We start from the raw sequence: 21,101 nt of genomic DNA, 5'->3' as shown, positions 1-21,101 counted from the left end.
AACCATGAGGTTGCAGGTTCGATCCCTGGCCTTGATCAGTGGATTAAGGATCCAGCGTTACCGTGTTCTGTGGTGTAAGTTGCAGACACGGCTCAGATCTGACGTTTCTGTGGTTCTGGCATAGGCTGGTGGCTACAGCTCCGATTAGACCCCTAGCCTGGGAACTGCCATATACTGCAGGTGGGGCCCTAGAAAAAGAAAAAAAGACAAAAAAAAAAAGTTTATGGGAAATGCAATTAAAACTACAATGAGGTTACCACCTCACACAAGCCAGAATGGCCATCGTTAATGAGTCTACAAATAGCAAATCCTGGAAAGAGTGTGGAGAAAAGGAACCCTCCTATACTGAACCCTCCTACACTGTTTGTGGGAATGTAAATTCGTATAACCACTATGGAAAACAGTATGGAGGTACCTCAGAAAACGAAAAATTGAACTACCATATGATCCAGCAATCTCACTTCTGGGTATATATCTGGGCAAAACTATAATTCAAAAGGATACATGCACCCCTATGTTCATAGCAGCACTATTCACAACAGCTAAGATATGGAAACAATCTAAATGGCCATTGACAGGTGAATGGATTAAGAAGATGTAGTACATATATACCATGGGATATCCCTCAGCCATAAAAAAGAACGAAATAATGCCACTTGCAGCAACATGGATGCAAATAGAGATTATCATACTAAGTGATATGTCAGAGAGAGACAAACACCATATGATATCACTTATATGTGGGATCTTAAATATGGCACAAATGAACCTATCTACAAAACAGAAAGAGACTCACAGTCATGGAGAACAGACTTGTGGTTGCCAAGGGAGTGGGATGGATTGGGAGTTTGGGGTTAGTAGATGTAAACTATTACATTTAGAACAGATAAACGAGGTCTTACTGTATAGCACAGGGAACTATAACCAATCTCATTGGATAGAACCGTGATGGAAAACAGTATTAAAAATAATATATGCATGTGCATGACTGGGTCACTTTGCTGCACTGCAGAAGTTGGCACAATATTGTAAATCAACTATACTTTAGTAAAACAAATATTAAACAAAGTTTATTGGGAGGAGTTCTCTTGTGGCACAGCTGGTTAAGGATCTAATGTTGTCACTGCAGTGGTTTGGGTTGCTGCTATGGCACAGGCTCCATCCCTGGCATGGGAAATTCTATATGCTTCAGGTGTAGCCAAAAAAAAAAAAAAAAAAAGCTTATTGGGAGACATTGAATAACTACAAATATGTTTGTGGATTAAAAAACTAAAAGTCATTCTTTCTCTATTAATATACGTAGAATCAGTGTAACTGCAATCAGAACCTCAACAGATTTTCAGGGTTTTTTTGGTTTGTTTGTTTTAGGAACTTGAAAAACTGAATTTAAAATTTAAGTGGGAGTGTCCGTCGTGGTGCAGTGGTTAACGAATCTGACTAGGAACCATGAGGTTGCGGGTTCGGTCCCTGCCCTTGCTCAGTGGGTTAACGATCTGGCGTTGCTGTGAGCTGTGGTGTAGGTTGCAGACGCGGCTCAGATCCCGCGTTGCTGTGGCTCTGGCGTAGGCCGGTGGCTACAGCTCCGATTCAACCCCTAGCCTGGGAACCTCCATATGCCGTGGGAGCGGCCCAAGAAATAGCAACAACGACAACAAAAAGACAAAAGACAAAAAAAAAAAAAAAAAAAAACCAAAAAAACAAAAAAAATAAAATTTAAGTGAAACTATGAAAGGCCAAGAATTGTTAAGAAGAACAAAGTGAGTCTTGATTTGCCAGATATTAAGATTTATTAAAAGATACCTAGAGTTCCCATTGTGGCTCAGTGGTATCCAACTCAAATAGTATCCATGAGGATGTAGGTTTGATCCCTGGCCTCACTCAGTGGATTAAGTTTCTGGCATTGCTGTGAGCTATGGTGTAGGTTGCAGATATGGCTTGGATCCTATGTGGCTGTGGCATAGGCCAGCAGCTGCAGCTCTGATTCAACCCCGAGCCTGGGAACTTCCATGTGCTGCAAGTGCGGCCCTAAATAGCAAAAAAAAAAAAAAAAAAAAAAAAAATCAAAATTAAGACAGCCATGTAAGGATAGACACGTAGACCTATGGACAAGAGCAGAGCCTAGAAACAGATTCACACCTAGAGGACATCTGATTGATTGATTGTCTTTTTAGGGCTGCACCTGAGGCATATGGAGGTTCCCAGGCTAGGGGTCTAATCAGAACTGTAGCTGCAGCCTATGCCACTGGATCCAGGCTGTGCTGTATCTGAGCTGTATCTGTGACCTACACCACAACGCATGGCAATGCCAGATCCTTAACCCAATGAGTGAGGCCAGGGATCAAACCTGCGTCCTAATGGATTGCTAGTTGGGTTTGCTAACTGCTGAGCCATGATGGGAGCTCCAGAGGACATTTGATTTATGATAAAGGCGTGGAGCAGCAGAGAAAGGACAGTTAAAGCTATGACAGTGGGGACAAGTGAATATCCTTAAGGTGAAAAAAGGAACAGATCCCTACCTCACACCATACCTCCATATAAGTTCCTGATAGAAATAAGACCTATGTGTGAAAAACAAAACCTGAAAGAATTTAAAAGAGAATATGATAGAATCTCTTCATTACTTCTGGGAACAGAAGGATTTCTTAAAAGAGACACAAAGTGAAACAATTACGAAGGAAAACATGGGTAAATTCAACTTCTTTAAAATGAAGAGCCTCTGTTTAACAAAAGACATAATAAGCACAAAAAAGACAAGCTTCAGAGCAGAAGATATCTGCAAATCATATACCCCCAAAAGACCTGATTCAGACCCACGAAGAACTCTTATGAATTAAAAAAACAACAACAAACCCAAGCCAAACTAAATTAAGCCAAGCAAAAAAAGCCCAGAGAAACTAATAGTCAGCAAGTAGGCCCTAAATGGGCAAAAGCCTTGATAGGAATTTCACAAAAAAAGACATCTAAACACACAAAAATTAGTATATCTGTATTAACCATGGTTTTTTTATTTTCTGTAGGCTGACCTCTGGGGCCTTGCTGCCCCAAAAGTTTCTGGGTCTGGCAGCAAACCCGAGCCACAGCAGTGACAACACCAAACCCTTGACCTCCAGGCCACCAGGGAACTCTGAGGAAACATTCTTTTGTATCTACTGAATTCATAATGTAAATCATTCTTTAAAAAATGGAGATAAAGACTAGTGTTACAATAGCATGGGCACAAGTGCATACCGTCTTCACTGGTGTGGGGCTCTGTACCAGCGTCCTGATCCACTTCCTCCAATGTACCGTGCTCACTGTATGGGCTGTCACTGAGGAGCAGAAATAGAAATTCATATAAAGCCAAAATGGAAAGATTTTCAAAAATGAGCAGTTGTTACTGTAGTAAGTAAAAATGTAAGACTTTGGAATGGCCAAAGAATTATTGGACAGCCTTTCAATGGAATGCTGGAGCCCCTGAAAGATTCTCCAACCCTATGGGAGTAGGTCCCTTCATCTTTGACACTTAAAACTCTGTCAAGACAAAGTTAACTTGCAGGAAACTGACAGTATTACAACTAATTCTCCATAAAAGTGAAAATTTGTTGAAGTCTAGTGGAATAGGATATATGGATCCTATTCCCTACAGATATGCCAGTTTTTGCAAATTCATTTCTATATTCTCTTTTGCATAAAAATAGATGTCTCTTCAATTTCTGCTTTGAAATGGCTGTAGTATCTTTTTATCTTTTCTGGACACATGTTCATTTTATATCTGACAGAGTCAGATTTTTTTCCTTTAACTTTACCATTATCTCTTCTCAAATGCATGCACATAAATGGAAGGCACTGGTCATAAACATAAACTTGACATTATTGTAAAAGCCCATTATATTTCTGGCATTGGGGGACCAGGATAACTGCTGTATTATTGACTTTCTGTTTAAAATGAGCGATACCCATAGAGAACAATGGGATAGGAGAAGGATGTAATCAAGCACATGTTATTGGCTGCAAGCATCTTTATTACGGGGCTTTTACCCTCTTTGTAAAAAAGCAGCAACCACAAAAAGTCCCAGAATACACTACATCAAATACTATTGACCAGACATCCATAGACTTGCTCTCTGATAAAATGAACAAGACGGCAGAACTTACTGATATAGCCCCAAATATGTGGAGATACTAAACATGACTGACACTGGCCTTAAAACAAATACAACTCTGAAAATTCGGAATCTCACCAGGGTTGAGTTTTATGCACTGATCTTCCCCAGAGCCAAACTTCGTCAGTATATGCACATAGTAAGTGCTCAAGTAAATATTTTAAAATGGAATTTCATGGAAAATGGCTGCATCTACAATAGAACTGGAATCTATCATCCTCTGCTGTTAATATAGAAAGCTGTTCTTCTGGGAATAGTCAACTCTGAGTTTTCTTAAGGCACAGAATCATCTGTGGTTTGAAGATATACTGTAGTTTAAGAAAAAATAAGTGCACTTTCAGTTATTCAGGTCTTTCAGCTACTTATTCTACTTCTACGTAATCCCCAGTAAGGCACTGGGAAACAGTGTCCAGAGGAGGGTCCAGAATGAAGGGCTTTTCAACAGCTCTATTTCCAGCTGTTCCTGAGTCTGAGCTGCACAGAGTGGTTTCTGAAGTAGGCTTAGAGAGGCAGGCTGGGAGGCAGCTGTTGGGTGGGAAGACTTGTGTGGACTCTGCCATCAGACAAACTTGGGCTGCCTCCAGCAACCACTAGTCACTGGACAGCCTCCTTGGCTTCTCTGAAATTACTTGGTAGGAGTTCCCACCATGGCTCTGTGGTTAAGGAACCCAACTAGCATCCATGAGGATGTGGGTTCAATCCCTGGCCTCGTTCACTGGGTTAAGGATCTGGCGTTGTTGTGAGCTGTGGTGTAGGTCGCAGATGTGGCTCAGATCCCCCATTGCTGTGGCTCTGGCGTAGGCCAGAGGCTACAGCTCCAATTCAACCCCTAGCCTGGGAATCTCCATGTGTCGCTGGTGTGGCCCTAAAAAGACAAAAGACGGGAAAAAAAATGAAATTATTTGGTAGAGCAGTTGTGAGAATGAGAGACATCATATGTTCTAAGAAGCTGGCACACAGTAGGAACTCAAGGAATCAAAACCACTTTTATTGTATAGTATTTCTTAGAAGCTGGAACTCATCTATCAAACAGTGAACATAAACATTTTAGGGTTCCCTACCTGTGGGATTATTCCTTTGACTACACTCCTCATTTTTTACATATACCTCACTGGGAGGTGACTGTACTGCCATGTTAAAAATATTTTATCCAACAATATAATACATTTGCTCAAAGTGACTACGACTACTATAATTGGTTAGGGTGATATTTATTAGTAAGAAGGAAAATGAAAAGAAGTGAGAATGAAAACACATTTGGTTGACAGGGCTCCTTTAAAATGAGAATTCTGAAATACTTTATACAGAAATCAAAATTTTTTAGGAATGATAAAGAAATCCGTCAATTCAATCAATGCGTTTTTTTCTTCTTTTTCTTAATGGCTGCACCTATGGCATATGGCAGTTCCTACTCCAAGGACTGAATTTGAGATGCAGCTGTGACTTATGCCACAGCTGTGGAGACAATGGATCCTTTAACCCATTGCATTGGGGAGGGGATTGAACCTGTGCCTCTACAGAGATGCAAGCCGCTACAGTTGGGTTCTTAACCCACTACGCCTCAGTGAACTTCAGTGATTTTTTTCTTGATATAATGGTAAAAATTAATATAGCTCTATATGTCAAGACTTTTGCTCTACAAAAGCCTTGATAGAGGGAGTTCCCACTGTGGCTCAGTGGTAATGAACCTGACTAGGATTCATGAGGATGCAGGTTTGATCCCTGGCCTTGACCAGTGGGTTAAGGATCTGGCGTTGCCGTGAGCTATAGTATGGGCTGCAGATGCAGCTTGGATCCTGAGTTGCTGAGGCTGTGGCATAGGCTAGCAGCTGTAGCTCTGATTTGACCCCAGCCTTGGAACTTCCATATGCTGAGGATGAAGCCCTAAAAAGCAAATAAACTAAAAGTCTTGATAGGAAGGCTGTATCTAAAAAGATGTTGTGCTTGGGGAGCTTGGGGAAAAGAGAGGTACGACTATGAATTTCCATAATAAGAAGCCAGTGTTGTTATGTGTGTTAATATTCTAATTTATTCAAGTGATTCCACGTCTTCTTCTTCTTCTTCTTCTTTTTAAAATTAGAAGCGCTAGGAGCTTATAGTCAATTCTTTTTCTTAATTGATACCTGTTCTTCCATATATTTCCAAGGGGAGAAGGACTAAAATTCTTGGACTTACCAATAGTCATCTCCAGCCATACATTTCTCATAAACAGGGCCATCCAGCTCTTTAGCATCTGGGAAAATAGTCTCATGGTGGATGATGATGGTTTTGACAATCTCATTCACATGAGCCTGGCAAGACACTTGGTCCTGTATTTCTGGGACAGGCATCAATGTGGGGCCAAAGCAAATGGCCAGGTTATAAGGGTCCATCATGTTCTCATCACTGTACTGTGAAAGACTACAAAAGGAAGCAAAAAAGGAGTTATAAAACAATGGGGGAAAAAAAGGAAATCAATTAATAAGAAAACTCATATTTGGAAAATAAGGATCTAAGAGATTTTATTTGGTTTTTATGATCAGCATAGAATGATAGTCCATCCCACTTGAAGGTGGCTCAGCAAGTGTCAAAGAAAGTAAAGTGACCTAGCCTTTCAACCAGGTAAAAATTGAAAGGAAAACTTGAAATCCTAGTTACGTGGCATTTTTCAAGGAAGTTGAAGAGCATCTCTACTATGATGGAGACCAAGATCAACTAGATGAATTTCATTTGTAAACATCACAGTCAGGCTGTAACTGCTGCTCAAGCAGATCTGGGAGGGCCAGTAGCCATCTCATAAAGCTTTATGGAGAGGTCTTTAAAACTGTCCTCCAACTAACCAAAACCTATCTTGGGTTTCCGTTTTCGCCCATAAATCTGGAGGAAGGCCCAGAAAAAAACAAAACCAAAAAACAAACAGAGCATCTCTTCTCTGTGCCCATGGAAAACAAGCAAGCAAATCTAGGCTTTATAATTTGCTTTTGGGTAAGATTACAACACTAGGTGTCAACCCAGTGTCTCAAAAGACACCATAATTACAAAAGAAAGGGGGAAAATATCCTCAATTCTCTTATTCCATTTAAAGCTGGCACACTACAAGCTTGTGGGAGATTTCTGGTTGTTGAGTACTAATTTCTAAATACAATCCAAAGGCTACTTGTGAGATATTTTCCACAGGTGACTGAAAATAAGCCAGCTCTTTATTGCTGTGCCTCTAACATATGGGCAACGTGCTGCTCTACAGGGAAGCTAGAGAATCTATCATGAAGTGTATAAAATGTCAACCTTGAAAGGAAATGTAAAATCCAGGTGAGCAGATGACAAGTGGAAGGAGAGAAAAAAAGAGGCTCAACTGCGTTTGTGAGATGCTGACAGACACAAAGAAGCTGAGATACCATGTGAGGCGATACTTGACCCTTTTTTGGAAATAAGATAGCCTTGAAGGTAGAAAATACAAAAGCATCATTTCCACAGCTAACATGTGTGTTTCCCTTCTGCCCTTTCTCAGACATAAAATCTTAAAAACAGTTCACAATAACAGCCAATGATCATGTCACAGATCATCTTGAAAATGAATGCTGGAAGGAAAAGTGAGACTCAGAGTAAGAATGGCCTCATTTTCCAAAGACACACTTCAGCTCAATGGGAAGAGTCACAGTCTTTCTGGGACTCTAATTTAGTGCTGGCTTGAAGAGCAAAAACTTGATGTAAAAATGTCATATGCATGTTTTGATATTACAATGAAAAAAGAACAGTTATTTCTCTTTCCAAAATTCCTGTCCCAAGCATCCTACTCTAGAGGATGGGCTGCATGAAGGCAGACGCGGGGAACCAGGGGGCATCTTTGGGCAGAACTGCTGTCTGATTTCATGGCACAGTCGCCATTCTGTTGAGCTACACAGTGAGTCAGATTCAGGTTTTGACAATGTTCTTGATTCACGGTCAGTGTGCCTTCCTAGTCCATTGTGGTTTACTGGTTCACAGTGGGTTTTGCCAAGGTGTGTCAGGAAAATTTGGTAGGGACAGCATGGAGAGGGCCGGCAGGAATGCAAGGTCCTTCGTGTTGGGGAAGCAGAGGCACATGCAATTAAAGGTAAAGATGGCAAACCTTCAGGTTTTTACAACTGCCTGGGAGATAGGCTGGCTGGCTTGCTTGCTTGCTCGCTTGTTTGTTTATTTACTGGCTGCACCCTTGGCATGTGGAAGTTGCCGGGCCAGGGATCGAACCCGTATCACAGCAGTGACCTGAGCCACAGCAGTGACAATTCTGGATCCTTAACCTGCTGAGCTTCATGAGAACTCCTGAGACTAGGCTTATTTAAAGGTAAACATTTATAGTACCTATTTCCCCAAAATGGTCTCTCTATATCCATCTTTCTAGACACTGCTTATTTCCAGAGGTGATTTCTGGACAAATGTCGTTTGTGGATGTTTTGGTTCCATTCTGCGTTGTTCTCTGCTAGCAGTCACCTATTGTATGATACTTGGCTTTTTGAGGTCAATCTGAATGGGGTATGATTTCAGGAATAGTTGGCAGGGTTGTAATAAATCCCCGTGGCTTCTGAGAACCCCAAACTTCCAGCAAAATAGAGAAAATATTCGAATGTTAAGAAGGCAGAATTCATGCTAGAGTGAGAAAGCATTTCCCCAGTCTTACTTCCCTTAGATTTTTTATTTCTAATTTCTTAACTGAAACATAGAAGAGCAAAGGGACTCATATAGAATCTGGGGAAGATGTTTTTTATAATGGAGCCTATGCATCTGGAAGTCACACAACTGAAAGTGAAGGTGCCTACAGTAAAGGAGTAAAGTTTCTTTGGAGATAATGCAGTGGTTTTTAATATTTCTGTACATTGTTTTGGAGATGTTTTAGAAATATCATGTTCTTGACAAGGTCTCATTATAATGAATTGGCAGAAAATTCCTTCTTGGATCTGTGTCTAAGTCTCATCTACAATTCCCCTTCTTCCCTGACTGCATTATTAAAAATCACAGAAATTTTCTGCAATAAGCAGGTGGTTCACATTATTTTGACAGGAACATTTATGACACTGGCTTTGGGTGGAAGTTGGAAAAACACGTATTTGACACATATTTCATACTTGTATGTTTGTGCACGGATGGCCACTGTTTCCACATCTGGTGACTAGACTTATGGAAGGCAGGTCACACAATGACCCTGATCGGCTGAGCGAAAACGTACTCTCATTCGCTATTCAATCATCTTCCCTTTGGCTCTGCTGATAAATGGAACCCAAAGTACATTTTTCAGACTCCAGGAACAAAGGCAGAATTCAGAGGGGGTGCAAACGGGATTTCGATGAGCATCTTGGCAGAGTGTTCGGGTACTTACTGATTGAGGAAGGCAAAGAGGTACCTCATCACTACAAGGACCGACCTGGGCAAGGTCAGGAGGAGTTTGCGGATGTGAAGCGCCCTCTCATAGAGATTATCGATTCCTACAGACAGAAGAGGACATGGTCAGGACCCTTTCACTTGCAGAACATTATTGTATCCATATCAGGTACATATCTGAACATAATACTGTGTGCCTTTGGGTGAGATGCAGCCATCACCAATAAAACACGTTAAGTGACCACCTTGGGGGTACCACCATATCTGAGGCATCTCCTCTGACCCACTGCTGTTTTCCCTGATTTCCAGGGTCTTGGCCTGGAGCAATTTAGAGTCTTCTAAATTATAAAAACCACTTTTCACTTGTTGCTACTAGATAAAATTATGTGAGGCAGGTGTTCCCTGCAACATAAACCGAAGCAAAACAGAATTGCCAGCATGCCTGAAGTAGTAGCAGATCTATGTGCCCCAAAGGCCAGAGCACGACACCTGGGAGCAGGACTCCGATAGTACCTGGCTGGTTGCTCAACAGGCTTGCACGGTGCATCCTACAGGAGTCCCGCTCTGGTTCAAATGACTGACTGACTCTCCTGGGTCCAGTTAGCGGGTCAAAATTTATGGTGGCTACGGACACGCTGATTAATGTGCATTCGCAGCTGGCTCTGAATGTGGCAATTCATGGTCTTTCCTCATTTTATCCTGCATGAAAAGATGGATCTTTTCTTCCCCTCAGAAAAGTTGTCAGTGACAGAAATCAGTATTTCATCTGGATTTCTTTTATGCTGGGCTTTGTTTCCACAATTCAGCATCTCATGTAATTAGGGAAAAGTGGCATTCATCCAATCTCGGTCACATGTTCGAAGCTCCCTAGGTGATTTATGCGCTTTTCCTTGCACTGCAAGGTTCTCATGTCAGCATGTCAACTCCACAGCATGGGGGTTTGACAGCTCCATGTAAAGGTGTGTGAAAAATTCACCAGAAAACACAGTTAATTCAGAAAAATGGCAAAAAGTTCAAACAGCCATGCCTCTGAAAATATCAGTTCTTCAGTGGCACTATTTGCAAAAGTGTTTGTCAGAAAACAACTAAGAAATTGAAAGATGCAAATTTATCTTTAAGTGTGAAGATAGGGAAGGAAATTCCTTGGTGGCCACATTTAGAAATGGCTAACATGAGAGCAGGCACACAGCTATTTCTGAGCTCCATAGCCCAACAAGCAGTAATCAAAGGGAGTTGATCAGTTCCAGGGTATTTTTAGGTTCATTCTTTGGTTCTAATAATGTTAAGATATCAATCTATTGTGTGTATAATAACTTATGTGTACAAATGAAAGGGAAAGAGAAAAACAGAGATGTTTAGTACATATGGATAGATCTTAGGCTAACCTTAAGATGATTTACCAGCTGTTCTTCTCAGTACGAAATGAACTGCCTGTAAACCTCTTTAATTAACCATTAGTAGATTTGACTTCTGTGAATCATGCCATAATGTTCTTTCCTAGTTCAATAGCCATACTCTAGATATAAATATATAAATAATATATCTTCTTCTGAATTATTATATCGAGGTTAGTCAAATCTGAGTCTTGTCTTAGCCCAGGAAGCTTTACCTGTTCAGTTCTGATACTAGGCCTATTGAATACTGTTAAGGAATCTTTTTTTTTTTTTTTTTGGCTTTTTGGCTTTTTATTGCCACACATGTGGCATATGGAGATTCCCAGGCTAGGGGTCTAATCGGAGCTACAGCTTCCGGCCTATGCCACAGGTACAGCAGTGCCAGATCGAGCTGTGTCTGTGACCTACACTACAGCTGTGGCAACGCTGGATCCTTAACCCACTGAGCAAGGATAGGGATCAAACCCATAACCTCATGGTTTCTAGCTGGATTTGCTTCTGCTGCGCCACGAAGGGAAGTCCTGGAATAAGGAATCTTTTAAGAAAATCATTAAAATGCATCAGACAGAAATTTAGAGTTCAGAAAGGAAACTATCAGGTATGGCAATAAAGCTGAGAGAATTTTTGGCAACAAAAACATACAATTGGAAAAGAGTCCAGAAAGCTTTTTTTTCATGAAATGATCAGATATGGCAAATAGATCTATGTATCAAGAGGTGCATCAAGGTATTTTGTATAACTACAAGGTCACTGGAAACAATCTAAATTTCTAAAACTAGGGGATTTCTTAAATAAAACAAAAAACATTATACGACTACTGAAAACTATATTTTGAAAAATACTTAGAGATGTGGGAAAGTGTTAATACCATTAAATTTTAAAAAGTGGTTTATAAAGAGCAAATATGCATGATAATTTTTAATAGATTTACTGAGATATAATTCGTATGTCATATAATTAACATATTTAAAAGTGTACAATTTTATGGGTCTTAGTACATTCAGAATTGAGCAACCATAACGCCAATCGATTACAGAACATTTTCATCACCTCTATAAGAAATCTTACATCCACTAGCAGCTTTTATTAAAAGTATGTAGTTGTGATATAGTCACATCATGGAATATTACTTGGCAATTAAAAAAAGTACTGATATGTGCTACAACATGGATGAACCCTGGAAACATGCCACGTGAATTAAGCTAGTCACAAAAGACCACATATTGTATAACTGGATTTATAGGAAATGGCCAGAATAGGTAAATATAGAGAGATAGAAAGTAGATTAGTTGTTGTCTAGGGCTAAGGGTGGTGGTGGTGATGAGTAAATGGCAAATGTTTGCTAAGAGGGGTTTCTTTTTGGAGTCATGAACATGTTGTAAAATTGACTGTGGTGATGGGTGCACAATCCTTTGAATATACTAAAAATCACGGAATTATACATGTTAATGGATGAACTGTACGGTATGAGAACTGTCTCTCAATAAATGACCTTAAAAAGCACATAAATATATGTATAGAAAAAAATCTGGAAAGAAATTAAAAAGGTTATATTATCTTTGTGCAGAAGAATTATAGATGATTTCATTTATTTCTTAGTTTTTCTATAGTAATCATATTGCATATTCAACAATTATTTGTTTTTGTTATGGCTGCACCCATGACATATGGAAGTTCCTGGGCCAGGGACTGAATCTGAGCTGCAGCTGTGGCAACGCCAGATCCTTTAACCCACTGTGCCGGGCTGGGGATTGAATCCACCACACCTCTGTAGTGTTCCAAACCGCTGCAGTTGGATTCTTATCACACTGCACCACAGCGGGAACTCCTAAACAATTGATTTTTTTAGTAAGCACTGATTGGCTGATAATTTTAAGGAATTACTGTTATTTTTTTAAGGCATGAGAATGGTATGGTGGCTATGCTGTATTATCTCCCAGAGACACGTACGCACAGATGAGATGATGCGATGCCAGAGGGATGATATAAGGGGTATGGGTGGCACAAGTTTAGCTAAGAAATGGAAATCATTAAAACTGGGTGATTATTGGAGTTCCTGCTGTGGCGCAACAGGATTGGTGGCATCTTGGGAGTGCTGGGACACAGGTTCGATCCCTGGTCCGGCACAGTGGGTTAAGGATCTGGCATTGCTGCAGCTGTGGCTTAGGTCACAACTGTGGTGAAGATCTAACCCCTGGCCTGGGAATTCCACATGCCTTGGGGCAGTCAAAAAAAGAAAAAAAAAGCTGAGTGATTATTTATATTAATAGCGATTTATACATAAATATATCTTTCTATATCCTTTTGTAGATATTTGAAATTTTCTGCCAAAAAAAGTAAAAAAGAAGGTAGGTTACAAATAGAACAGTACAGTTCCACTTTGGCTTTTAAAAATAGTTATGTATGCATACAAATATAAACAATGATTAGAAGAAAATGCAACAACATATGAATACACCATTGATTCTCTTTGGGTAGCAGTATCATGGGTGCCAGTATTTTGTTCTGTGTTTTTAAAATATTTTTCATGTATTGTACAACGACCACATGTTGTTTTGGTGACAGGTTAAAAAAAAAAAACTGTCCTCCTAAAAAAAGTTTCCTTGTGTCCCAATAGTGCCCTAAATAATAATACATAATGAAGTGCAAACATTTCCTCTGGGCTCACAGTCCCGAGGCAGCCAGAAAGACCATGAATTGCTTGAGTAACTCTACGAGAGCAAGTCATTTGGATTTACGCCCTAGAGAATCTCAAAGCCACAGTTCACGGACATTCTAGAAGCTGCCCAGACTGTGTGGGCATGATCTGGAACAGTCACAAAACCGTTCACAAAGTGCACGGTTTCTTAAAAAAAAACAATCACCCTGGGGGGGTAAGTGGAGATACTATCAAGTTTAAGTTTAGATTGCCTCTGATGTCTTCATCCAGATAAGTAATGTTTAAAAAGAAATTTGTAGTGAATTGGGGAATGAATAGTGCACATTAAAAAAAAGAAAGAGAATCCCAGAAACAAACCCATGCACTTACAGCCACTTAATCTGTAACAAAGGAGGTAAGAATATACAATGGAGAAAAGACAGTCTCTTCAACAAATGGTGCTGAGAAAACTGACAGCTACAAGTAAAAGAATGAGACTAGAGCATCCTCCAACACCATACAGAAAAATAAACTCAAAGTGGATGAAAGATCTAAATGGAAGATTGGATACTATAAAACTCCTAGAGGAAAACATAGGCAGAACACTCTTTGATATCCATCACAGCAATACCTTTTTGGGTCCATTTCCTAGAGTAATAGGAATAAAACGAAAATAAGCAGTTGGGACCTAGTTAAACTTAAAAAGCTTTTGCACAGCAAAGGAAACTGTAAACACAATAAAAAGACAAACTACAGACTGGTAAAAAATATTTGCAAACGATGCTACCAACAAGGGATTAATCTCCAAAAAATACAAGCAGCTCATATAGCTCAAGATCAAAAAACCAAACAACCTAAACAAAAAATGGGCAGAAGATCTAAACAGCCATCTCTCCAAAGACATACAGATGGCCAAAAGGTGCATGAAAAGATACTCAACATCACTACTTAATAGAGAAATGCAAATCAAAACCACAATGAGGTATCACTTCGCTCTGGTCAGAATGACCATCATAAAAAAGTTTACAAACAACAAATATTAGAGAAAATAAATACTAGTGGAGAAAAAAAGAAACCCTCCTACACTGTTGGTGGGAATGTCAATTTGTGCAGCCACTATGGAGAACAGTATGGAGGTCCCTCAAAAAACTAAAAATAGAACTACATATGATATAGCAATTCCACTCCTGGGCATATGTCTGGATAAAATCATAATTCAAAAAAAATACATGCACTCCAATGTTCACAGCAGCACTACTGACAATAGCCAAGACATGGAAGCAACCTAAGTGTTCACTGACAGATGAATGGATAAAGAAGATGTGGTGTACATACACAATGGAATACTCAGCCATAAAAAGAATGAAATAATGCCATTTGCAACAACATGGATGGACCTAGAGATTATCATGCTAAGTGAAATCAGACAGAGAAAGACAAACATCATATGGTATCACTTATATGTGGAATTAAAAAAAAATGATACAAATGAACTTATATGCAAAACAGAAACAGACTCACAGACATAGAAAACAAACTTATAATTACCAAAGAGGGGGAGGATAAATTATGAGTTTGAGATTAAAATATACACATTACTATATATAAAGTAGCCAACAAGGACCTACTGTATAGCACTGGGAGCTATATTCAAAATCTTATAATAACCTATAATGGAAAAGATCTAAAAAAGAATGCATATATTATATATATGTGTGTATAACTGAATTAATTACTTTGCTGTAACCTGAAACTAAACATTGTAAATCAAACATATTTCAATAAACATTAAAACAAATATTAAAAAACTAAAATGTTATGAGAATTAAAGAGAGAGAGAAAATGCTAAGACAAATTCCCGCTTTCTACATATAATTGCAAGCTTTCAAATAATGTGGTATATAGGGGCATACAAATGGCACAATAATAACTCACCACACACACACACAAAACCTTTCCCCAAACAATTCAAAAATAGGTAAAGCAAAAAGTAGAAGGTGTTTGGAGACTTATGTAAACTCTTAGAAAAGATGAAAAGAGAGGATTTTTTTTTTTTTTTTTTTTGGTCTTTTTGCTATTTCTTTGGGCCGCTTCCGCGGCATATGGAGGTTCCCAGGCTAGGGGTCGAATTGGAGCTGCAGCCGCCTGCCTACGCCAGAGCCACAGCAATGCTGGATCCTAGCCGCGTCTGCAACCTACACCACAGCTCACGGCAACGCCGGATCCTTAACCCACTGAGCAAGGCCAGGGACTGAACCTGCAACCTCATGGTTCCTAGTCGGATTCCTTAACCACTGCGCCACAACGGGAACTCCCAGGATTTTTTTTTCCATACAAAATAAATATCACAAGAAATTAACCTTAACAGGGAAAATCAAATCCAATTAAGGCAATACTAGGAGAAAATGTCAGGGACAAAAACAGTTCATCTCCATGAGACTTCTCTCGGCTACCATTGCTAAATCTTTGTGCTTCTATCACATACTTAGACTGCATCTATTTGGAAACATCTTTTCTCCTCCAGTAGATTTTAAACCTCTTGTATGCACACATCAAGTTTTTGAATCCTGAGAAAGCTTTGCAACATTGTAGGTAGTTAATCAATGGTCCAAACCATTAAAAGTTTGTAATACTGATGAAAGGATGTATGATGAATGACATACCATTTTCAAATAATTTATAGAAAATCCAGGAAAAATACAGATACATTATGGTCACCTTGCTAAGAGAAAATACCTAGAGATACATCAATAAGAGCCAAGAATCCCCTTTTTGAACGAGATGAGATGTTAGAAGAAAAGGGATTGTTAGACAAAGTGCCATTACATGCTCTTGTAAAACATCTTATTCTGCAAAACTATGCACTGAACGTAACAGGACTTATAGGTGAAAGTTTGGTTGGGACACAATAATCACCACTGATGAAACTCAATACAGCACTAAGAAAAACAGTAACAATACTACTTAAATTACTAGCACAGTCAAATCACTACCTGCGTGTGTACCTAGCATTCTTAGTGGCCTTAAGCTCGGGGGGCTCTTGCTTCTTTGAGATGCCCTGGAGGGTATTCATTTCCACTCGAGACTATTGTCATAAAAATTAACCCAAAGATTATTAATCCATTGGCTTTCATTAATCCATTGTTTAAGTACAAGGGGAAACGTCTTTGCAGCTTCTTCATTTACGCCTGCAGCATTTCATGGAAGGCGCTGCTTGCATGCAAGAAAAGTATTTCTGCAGATTTTCTATTTTTTCCCTTATGTTCTTCCTATTTGGTTTCATATTTAGTTGTGAGAAAGCTTATCTCGGATGGTCACAAAACATTTAGTGTCTTGGGGAAAATCATGCTGGAATCAGCAGAATTTCTAGGTTAAACGAACATCATTTCTAAATGCCTGTGAGGGAATTGTGGCAAAGAGACATATTTAGTTGGACAGATTGGTAAATGGCTAACCCAGGTGCTAGCCCATATGACCTGAGTTTATAGTAGGAGCAGTTGTAATAGCTGTAATCATGACCGCTATCAACGTATACTAAGGCTCACTGAGACAGTCATGATGCTAAAACACTCTGTATGGAGTATTTCCTTTATTCACATAGACTCTATGAAGCAGATAAAGAAACAGATACTTAAAAGGATTAAGTATCGATCTCTACCCAAGGTTACAAAATTGTTAAGTGGTGAAGCTAGGATTTGAACCTAGACTTTCTTTTTGTCTTTATAGGGCCGTACCTAGTTCCCAGGCTAAGGGTTGAATAGAAGCTGTAGCTGCTGGCCTACACCACAGCTGTGGCAATGGGGGATCTGAGCTGAGTCTATGACCTACACCACAGCTCACAGCAATGCCAGATCCTTAACCCACTGAGCAAGGCTAGGGATCGAACCTGCATCCTCATGGATTCTAGTCAGGTTTGTTTCCACTGAGCCACAACAGCAACTCCAGAACCTAGATCTTTTTGACTTGAAGTCTCCAGCCTTTAATAACCACAATGAAACAATATTTCTCCTCCAATGCAAGTGTGAGGTGATTCTGCAGTAGTAACAATGTCACCCAATGGTCTTTATCCAGCTGGAACCTGTAAACATAAATGTTGATGGTGTAGGTACCTAGAAACAAGGCATTAGAGAGTGCTTATCATTTTTCTGGAATTAAACCTTCTGGCTAGGATGTAAGGGAAATCTCTGCACATGGCCAAAGGAGAATTCCAGAAGTGTGACACCTCCTTCTCTGTTCTTTCCAGCTGGGCCAGAGACTGCTGTGATGACTCGGGTTACGTGAGGGCCTTGGAATGGGACACACAGGCGCACTTCTGAATTCCACACAAGACATCAGACTGTATGGGGTGGGGCTGGAGAGTCATGCCTGGGGAATTCATACCCAACGAGATCCAGGACTTTAGGCTTGGAGGCTGACAAAATAATTTTGGGGGAATTTTGACTCTTCATTTAAATTCTACGCAACAAATGAATTATGCATTCACCATATGCCTAGGATTAATTAATTATGCCACAAAACAGAATAATCCATCAAGCCCTTCCATGCCTTTGGAATTAAACGTAGGCATTCCATTGATTCACACTCCAGGCTAGGCACTCTTCTTGGCACTTTACATGTATTGACTCATCTAATTCTCACAACCCTTTGATATATGGACTAATGCTCTCCCTATTTTATAGACGATGAAACTGAGGTACAGAGAGGTTAAGAAACTTGCTGGTGAGCACTTTGGATCTTGAACTGGGACCTAGGATGTTTGAGCGTGGAGCCTACATTCTTAGCCTCTTCCCTAAACTCCTTCTAGCAGAGGGAGACAGGTTAAAAACACTGTAATCTGGGGCTTTAAGAAAAATTATAGATATATGCACCCAGAGGACTATTAGTAGAGCAGAAAGTGATTGATGCTGCCTCGGGTGCTAAGGAGGATGGCTGGCCGGGAGGAGCGCCAGTTCAGCAAATCCTTCCTCGTGGATGTCAAATAGCTGGCAGAGGCAGCAGATCAAACAGCACCGGCAAAGGCATGGAGGTGGGGAATGGCCCGGCAAGCCTGCAGGTTGCTACTGTTGGAAGAGAAAGTCAACAGGGTGGGTGGCAGGAGATGAGTACATATAAGTAGAGAGATCACACAGAGGAAGAAATTCATTTTACGAACCAGCCACACCAAGGACTTTCTTTTCAGGAGGGAAATACTGAAATAGGTTTTAAACGAGGGGCTGGGGTGGGTGGTGGGGATGGTGGTATAACACTCAGTTTGCCCTTTTGAATCTAGCTGCCATGTGAAAGGAAGAATGATGGGGGGGTGTTTATGGGGGAGGGGTGAATAGGGGTGGAGGGGTGGTAAGGACAGAGGGCAAAACCTGTAAGTAGAGTCTCTATTTAAGCGACTGTAACAACAGTCCAGGTGAGAAACCAAGGCACCGGCGATGGGACAGGGCAAGGAAGGGTAAGCAATTTTCAGAGGTTAATTGGACCTATAGATTCATGTGGGTGGTTGGGGAGGTGGCGGGATGAGGTAGAGAGGAGGTTTGTTCAATACCTTGATTCTTAAGAAAGCCCTCCCCTATGTGACCTTTTAAGTTTTTTGTTTTTTAGGGCTGCACCTGTGGCAAAAGTTCCCAGGCTAAGGGTCAAATTGGAGCTGTAGCCGCCAGGCCTACATCACAGCCACAGCAACACTGGATCCAGATCTGAGCTGTGTCTGTGACCTACACCACAGCTCATGGCCACACCGGATCATTTAACCCACTGTGCAAGGCCAGGGATTGAACCTGTGTCCTTATCGATACTAGCTGGATTCGTTGCCACTGAGCCACAATGGCCACTGAGCCACAATGGGAACTCCCTTCCCTTATGTGATTTATCAGCTTTATACCCTGCCCTGGGAACTTGGGACTTCAAGGGACACTGCATTTATAGACATATGGGATGTGGCTGTGGTTAAGTACCTAATTCCTGGTATCATTATTTTCCTATTCCTTCCTGCAGTGTCAAAAGCCACCCTCCCCTCCCCCACACACACCCTCTGAAGAAAACAGCAATGCTTTACTCTGCTGATGTGATTATGGGTTTCATGCTATTTCATACACAGTCCTAGAGCGACTCTGCCTATTAGCTGGGGATGCCCAGTGACAGACAATTGCCACCTGCCATTCCTGCGCTGTCATAATGATTCCTTATCTCCTTTTCCCTGATTTCTCAAACATTCAAAGATGGAGTGGAGAAAACCAAGAACAGGGCAAAAAAGAAGTTACACTTCCCTGCTTACAGCTTCCTTCTTTCCCTCGGCTGGCTGGCATCTGCCCCTCTGCTCTATTCCAGCCTTCCAGCCACTGAGCGGGACACTCTCGGGCTCTGCAGAGCCTGAGGATGGATGTTTAGGAGCAGAGCCCACTCAGCGAAGGGCGAGGCCACAGCTGGGAGGATGACTCATGCTGGATCCAGAGAGAAAGCAAACAGCCTGAGAAGTTCAGGGGTGATGGGGTAGTGGCGGGGGAGGAGGACACATGGAGAGGGGGCCACTGCCTTTTCCAGGAAATGGGTTAGTGAAATAATTCTGGTGGGAAAAGAATTGAAAAAAAAAAAAAAAAAAGTCCACTTACTGATACAAGAAATCAGATCATTAAATCTTTCCTTAGGAAAGAGGGGGTTTTCCAGCCCACGGAAATAGAGCTTCAGAACGCCAGCAACTGAGTTAATATCATGGTTACTCTGGTCATCAGCCAAAGGGTTTTCACCTAAAAAAAAAAAAAAAAAATTAGGTATATGCACATTGCTTCTTTTTTTTCTCTGAACAAAAATATGTGTCTATACTCATACACACATTTCTCTCTATATATATACATGGACATATATATATATTACATATATATGTATCTTTTAATTACACTTTATGCAAGATTACATGGTACTAAAATTAAAATTATTGGTTTAGATATCCTACCCCATGATTAACCTAAAAATAGCTGGCTAAAATAAAGCTTTTTAAGAAATCTTATGCTACTAAATAATCCCTTACAAATTACCGAAATCTTAAAATATTGTGGGATTTATAATTCGATCCAACTTTTTTTTTTAAAAGCTAAAATCTGTAATTTTAGTTTGACATGAAGTTGAATACTATATTCTGTGTCTCTTCTCTTACTGGGAAAAAGAAAAAATATAGGTCTGTCTGGCTCTGCTATACGGCTCAGCAAAATTTATCCGAAATACTATAGGAGTCACCTAATTGTGAATACAAACAATTAAATAAGTGTTTTTCAAAGTGGCATGGTAGTATTGGTAGCACACTTGAAAACTGCCTTCAGCACTGGGAGATTCTAAAATCGGAAGAATTTGAGAGTATCTGTAAAAGTACTAAAGAATTTGTATAAAAAGTGGAAATTTAAGAAATATTTCATAAATGTGAAGTTATGTTATTCTTTGTGGTAAGCACTTTTAAAATATTAGGTAACTGACCCGGCCAGTCCACCTCCCTGAGAATTAAACTGTAATAAAATCCTTGGGAAATTCAACATAATGTGCAGTCTGAAATTCCATTTTTTATGCACAGATCTGCTCTTAAAGTTCACAAAAATTGTACATTGCACTTCAACT

The 21,101-nt window shown here is 40.2% G+C and overlaps 1 protein-coding gene across 3 annotated transcripts in view; it reads right to left on the bottom strand.

Annotated features, from left to right (window-relative positions):
* Nucleotides 1-21,101, bottom strand: part of SRGAP1 (SLIT-ROBO Rho GTPase activating protein 1) — a 304,168-nt gene that overhangs the window by 20,627 nt on the left and 262,440 nt on the right. For all 3 annotated transcript variants that reach the window (XM_021091938.1, XM_013997691.2, XM_021091939.1), the window contains exons 15-18: nucleotides 20,108-20,242; nucleotides 9,475-9,580; nucleotides 6,318-6,542; nucleotides 3,229-3,308 (exon numbers count right to left, since the gene is read on the bottom strand). In XM_021091938.1, the coding sequence (XP_020947597.1) occupies nucleotides 3,229-3,308; nucleotides 6,318-6,542; nucleotides 9,475-9,580; nucleotides 20,108-20,242 (546 nt within the window). The remainder of the gene's footprint in view (nucleotides 1-3,228; nucleotides 3,309-6,317; nucleotides 6,543-9,474; nucleotides 9,581-20,107; nucleotides 20,243-21,101) is intronic.

Source organism: Sus scrofa, chromosome 5 (genome assembly GCF_000003025.6).
Source record: "Sus scrofa isolate TJ Tabasco breed Duroc chromosome 5, Sscrofa11.1, whole genome shotgun sequence".
NCBI lineage: Eukaryota > Metazoa > Chordata > Mammalia > Artiodactyla > Suidae > Sus > Sus scrofa.
This window is presented reverse-complemented; position numbering and strand designations above follow the sequence as displayed.